Source organism: Chelonia mydas (genome assembly GCF_015237465.2).
Source record: "Chelonia mydas isolate rCheMyd1 chromosome 28 unlocalized genomic scaffold, rCheMyd1.pri.v2 SUPER_28_unloc_2, whole genome shotgun sequence".
NCBI lineage: Eukaryota > Metazoa > Chordata > Testudines > Cheloniidae > Chelonia > Chelonia mydas.
The window spans coordinates 2,752-8,222 of record NW_025111236.1 but is presented as its reverse complement, the minus strand read 5'-3'; the positions used below and the strand labels follow the sequence as shown (position 1 = coordinate 8,222).

General features: G+C 54.1%; 1 protein-coding gene across 1 annotated transcript; it reads right to left on the bottom strand.

Moving 5' to 3' along the window:
- Nucleotides 1-1,560: 1,560 nt before the first annotated feature.
- On the bottom strand, nt 1,561-4,339 carry LOC122463976 (arachidonate 12-lipoxygenase, 12R-type-like). The gene is made up of 2 exons (XM_043537579.1): nt 3,358-4,339; nt 1,561-1,902 (listed from the first exon to the last, which is right to left on the bottom strand). The coding sequence occupies exons 1-2, from the start codon at nt 3,502-3,504 to the stop codon at nt 1,726-1,728; spliced, it is 324 nt and encodes a 107-aa protein (XP_043393514.1). The 5' UTR covers nt 3,505-4,339; the 3' UTR covers nt 1,561-1,725.
- Nucleotides 4,340-5,471: the final 1,132 nt, after the last annotated feature.

Sequence of the window (5,471 nt, the reverse complement as noted above, 5' to 3'; positions counted from 1 at the left end):
AGTACTTGCAGTGTTCCTCCCAAGTATATGGGCCTATAGGAGGGCTGTGGGCCCTTACATGCCGAATCCTGCCAGGACTGGTGTATTCATCTAGATATCTGGGAGATTAGACCTCCTGGTATTCCTAGCCGAGTTGTTAGTTGTCCTGGTATAACACCTCATATTTGGATGAGAATAGGGCAGCATTTCCCAAACTGTGTCCCACGGAACACTGCTGTTCCACATGATGTGAATAGATGTTCCAGAATTTAATTTTGACTCTTGCACTTGAACTTTGTACAACTTTATACGCGTGTTCCAGTTAGAAATAGGTCATTTTGTTTTTAATTTATATTTTTTCTTTATTTTATCAAATAAAATATATTTGACCATAAATAAGGAAATTTTTGATTTGAAAAAACCACACTACTACAAAATAATATTATGTTTTGCATAACGGGTTAAAAAGTGTTCCGTGGCCAAAAAAGTTTGACCTGTCAAGGTACAGCCCCTCTGTGTCTTGGGGTGCTGTCTCTGCCCGGTACAGGTTGGTTCCAACAAAAAAGTGCATCCATGATATTGACCCTTATCGCTGTGGGATGTGGTCGACCGCGGAGGTTGTGGAGCCTTCCTAGCACATGTTCATCGGAGTGGTGCTCATATGTGTCGATGTGCTTTTAGCACACTTCATGTCTACAGTATGTAATGTCGAATTTTCAAGTCTTTTTTATTGCAAAGCGATTTATAAATAGTCGACTATATGTGTCTCCACTTAACACCATTAACTCGGCCAGAGGAAAAAGCGTCCACAGGACCGAGTCTAGTCGACTTCCGGAGCTGTTGCACTGTGGGTAGGTAACCCACAGTTCCCGCGGTCTCCGCCGCCCATTGGAATTCTCGGTTGAGATCCCAATGCCTGATGAAGCAAAAACATTGTCCCGGGTGGTTCTGGATACGTCCTCAGGCATCCCTCCATCCCTCCGTGAAAGCAACGGCAGACAATCCTTTCACGCCTTTTTTCCTGAGTTACCTGTGCAGACGCCATACTACAGCAAACATGGAGCCCGCTCAGCTCACTGTCTCTGGGTGCCGGCAGACGCGGGACTGCATTGCTACACAGCAGCAGCTCGTTGCCTTGTGGCAGCAGACGGTGCAATAGGCCTGATAACCATCGTCATCGTGTCCGAGGTGCTCCTGGCCGCCTCAGTAAGGTCGGTCAGGAGCACCTGGGCAGACATGGGCGCAAGGAGTGAAAAAGGAGTGACTTGACCAGGTCATTCCCTTTGGTCCTGCAGGGAGGCGTATTGCACCGTCTTCTGCTGAGCAGCCAGGAGATGAGGGTGGCTGGCAGTCCTAGTCCACAGTCTGCTGCCACCCAAAGCTGTAAAAGATAGATGGAGTGGATCAAAACGAGAAATAGACCAGGTTTGTTTTGTATTCATTTGCTTCACACACCCCTCCCCCCCCCTCCCGTGATGTCAATGGCCGACAATCGTTTTGGTAAGGTCTGTCAGGGCACCTTGAAAAGTTCAATTGAGATTCAGTCCTGCCTGGAATACCAGAGGGAGGTTAACTCAGTGGTTTGAGCGTTGGCCTGCTAAAGGCTTCAATCCTTGCGGAGGCCATTCTGCCTCAGGCGGCTCTCCCAGCCAGCAGCACCGCAAGCACCCAGGAGACGACGGCGGCTAGCACTAGTGCAGCACTGTCCGCTGGCGAGCACCCAGGAGATCATGAGGGCTAGCCCTCCTACTGCACCATCTGCTGCCAGCCTACCCCTTGCTCCTCCCTCCGTGAGGGAGACGTCACCCGGACCGTGTTGCAGTGCCACATGCTCTCGGGGAACACGGAATAGGGTTCCTTGTGGAGCCGGATCAGTACGATCGGCCCCAGGGCTCGCTCACTGGGCACCTCGTACTCCCGTACCTGGGGGAGACAGAGCACAGGGAGGGTTTCCGGCCCCTCGGGAAGGAGAGCGTTGCATGGGCAGATCTGCGGATACAGCTCCTTCTTCTCCGTCGCTGGATCCCCAGCTGGTGTCAGTGGGTGTCAATGGGTGTCTCTCCATTGCAATCAACGGGGCCAGATCCTCAGCCCCTTGAAAGCCAATGGGGATCTGGTCCCATTGACGCCCATAGAGAGAAGCCCACTGACACCAGTCGGGACCTTGTCCCATTGACTACAATGGAGAGACGCCCAATGACACCAGCTGGGGGTTTGTCCTCCATTGAGACCAGCTCTTTGACCTGCTGAACTTTAATCCCCCATTGCCAAGTGATGGAAACATTGAGAGTGTTTATTGTCCAGATTCTCAACTGGCGTAACTAACTGCCAGGCACTGCACAGGCCCCGATTCAGATTAGGGTTCAGGCGTGCGAACTACGGGTGCGGGGGGGGGTGTTGCAGTCCGGGGCTCAGGTGCCGGCTGCCTGCTTCGCTTCCCTGCCACTGACCTGCCTGGGGCCCCGCAACCCACAACCCCCCTGGCCCCGCTCCCGGGACTCGCTCACCCCAGCCTTTGCCCCCTTACCGCTGTCTGGGACCCCACCTCCCAGAGGCACAGTACTGCTGCCGGCCCCAGCTGGAGGGGGGGGGGGCTCAGACAGGGGGTAACAGGGCAGGTTTTCAGCACCCCCCGCCCTTTGAAAAGGATTCCAGCACTAATGGTTCAGAGTCCCTGTCGCTCCCGGTTCTACCCAGACCCCGACAGAGATCAGGGCCCCGTCGCTCGGGGGACTGCACAGACCCTGACCGAATCAGGGCCTCAATTACGCCAGACGCTGCTCAGATATAAAATGACAGACCGTCCCGGGTCTAGATCCCAGGTGCCAGGTGAGGGTGCAGCCCGTAGATCACAGCTGGTATCGTTCAGCCCTGCGGAAATCCCCAGCATCCAGGCTGCAGACCCCCTCACTGACCGTCCCAGCCCACAGAACTGCGGTTCCATCAGGGGCTCCCGCCCCGTCAGGCTGGTACGAGGACACCCCAACACTTTCTCCCCGCCTCCCCCCCCCCCCCCCGCGCCATCCTTTTTTGCTGCATTTATGTGAGTCAGCCTGGTCTGGCCCGGCATCAAGCAGGCTCCGAAGGAGACGGAAGATCCCTCTCGTCTCGTTTGAGGACTCGAGCGCTGTAAAAGGGGGAGAATGACCTCGCATTTGGGTTCAGGAACCCTGCCTAAATCCCAATACTGGGTCCTTCTCGCCCATTTGACTTCTGGGGAAACTGAGTCACGAGCACTGGCCTCTGCGGGCAGAGCCACGAATAGAACCCAGGGGTCCTTAGTCTCGGCCAGGCCCTCAAACCATTGCTCCTCTCTTCCTGACTGGATCCCCGCCGCCCCCACACACCCCCGCAGAAGGAACCCCCTAAAACACTCACTGATCCTGACTGAAAGTCCAACCCGTATTGGTCCAGCACATGCTTGGTGCTTTCCCCGTCGATGCCCGCCAGGGTGATGGAGATGGTGTCAAAAGTGCCAGCCAGGGCGCCCTGGCCTGTGGACACCTGGACTTTGTAGACGGCCATCAGGGATGGGCTGGGGGCCGGGCTGCCCCCAGGCAATGAAGTTGCTCCTGACTCCAAGGGGCGGATAATCTGGGGAGCCCGTCCCGACGGTGCAGCTGGGAGTTCTCGGTCGCGGGGAGCTGGCTGGGTGACCTCTGCTTATTCACCGGCTGGCTTGGGACGGAGGCCAAGCGGGAGCGGAGGAGGCGGGGAATGCAGCGCCCCGGGCTGAGCCCCGCCCTGCACTTTCCAGCCACCCCACACCTCGCTGCACCCGTGATGAGGGCCATGCCCCGAGCACAGAGGGTCGCACACGGCAGCGCCCAGAGAGCTTCCATGGGGCGCTCCAGAGCGAAGGGCTTGCCGCAGATCGATAGAATCTTACAAGTGCAGGGGGTCTGGGCAGCATCTGGCACAACGGGGGCCAGGAACTCGGTTGAGGGGTGCGTCTGGGTAGTATCTGGCGCTTGGGTTCCCTCATCTCTGTTGGGGGAGCGGTTCTGGGCAGCGCTTGGCACAACGGGACTCCAATCTCGGTTGGGGGATTTGGTTGACAACTTTCTAATCGTTCAAAACGGAACACCCGAGCCCCGCCCTTTCCCTGAGGCCCCCGCCCGCAGTCACTACATTCCCCTTCCCTCGGTGGCTCGCTGTCCCCCACCCTCACTCAGTTTCACTTCGTGTAAAACTGATACTATGCTTCGCTTAACTGCTCTTGCTTCAAAAAGCCTGCCGGGAAAAGCGTCAGCGATGCTACTCTAGAGTCCAGTACTAGGTCACAATATAGCCTCTCTCGTATTACAGCTATTCTAAAAATACCTAGGCCTGTTACTATAGCTTAAATGCGAACCTTTCTTGGCATGACTGGGTTTTTTCAGCTAGTGGCTTTTGGATTAACTAAAACAGATACCCCGATCCACTCTTGTCGTCTCAAGAGGCGGAAGAAGCCTTTATAACTCTTAAACAAACAGTTTCTAGTGCACCCGCAATAGGACTCCCTGATTATTCTTTTCTGTCAGAACTGGAATGGATTTGATTTGACTGTGCTAATACAAAACAGGGAAAGAAACACAGTTCACTCGCTTATTCCAGAACAACGTTGTATCCAGTAGCAACTGGCTTTCCGCCATGCCTTAGGGCGTTTGCTGTCGCTGCCCTGGCTTTGCAATTAGTTGACTCTGTAGTTTTAGGCTCACCTTCAACTGTTTCAGTCCCTCATGCTGTAGCAGCTCCTCTAAGACACAGCATTTGTCTACTTCTCGACTTACCAAATATGAGCGTAATCTGTTATCTTCGTCACCTTCTGAAATCATTCTGAAACCTTCTTCCCTGTTACCGGGACCTCAGGAGGGAGAGCCTCAGGAATGGGTGTGCGCTACTGATCTTCCTACCTGCATAATCCGGATATTATTTAGACTGATTCTGGGTATACTTTTGGAGTGGCTTATGGTATGTTTTGGAATCAGAGAGCGTTTCTCACGTTCTCTGCTTCCCCTATCAAAAATAGTCAGCACTGTTTTGGGGCTCTTTTGTTGCACAAAGAAGTTGCTATTGTAAAATTCATTCCTCATGAAATCCCCTCATGATGAAGTTAGTCGTGGAAAATCTTAGGCTGATTTAGCAGCCAAGGATGCGGACCTATCTGTCCCTCAGTCTGAGCCTGCTTTTGCCTTAATTGAGCAGCCTCCCCTGGCTTCCCTCGGCGACATTCCTAGGCTTTATGAGATGGAACCAGAGACCAAAAAACGTTCTTGGAGTGTTCTGGGTGCACTTTACACCCTGACCATTTTGGGGGCTTCCAGGACGGCTGGCTGGATGCGTGCTTCGGCCCTTTCTTCCTCGCTTCCCCGCAGGGTGGTGCATGTCAGCAAAGAACCTCCACTACCCTCACCGTCCCCAATCTGCTGGGACAGTGGAACGTCACGTAGCTATTCTGAAAAAGAAACTGCCGAAGATTTGTGCAGAGACAAACTTCAAATGGCTACATG

Coding starts and splice junctions, on each gene's coding strand:
- LOC122463976 (XM_043537579.1), bottom strand. CDS start 3,504: ATGGCCGTCTACAAAGTCCAGGTGTCCACAGGCCAGGGCGCCCTGGCT. Junction 1,903..3,357: donor TGGACTTTCAGTCAGGATCA/GTGAGTGTTTTA, acceptor TGTCTCCCCCAG/GTACGGGAGTACGAGGTGCC.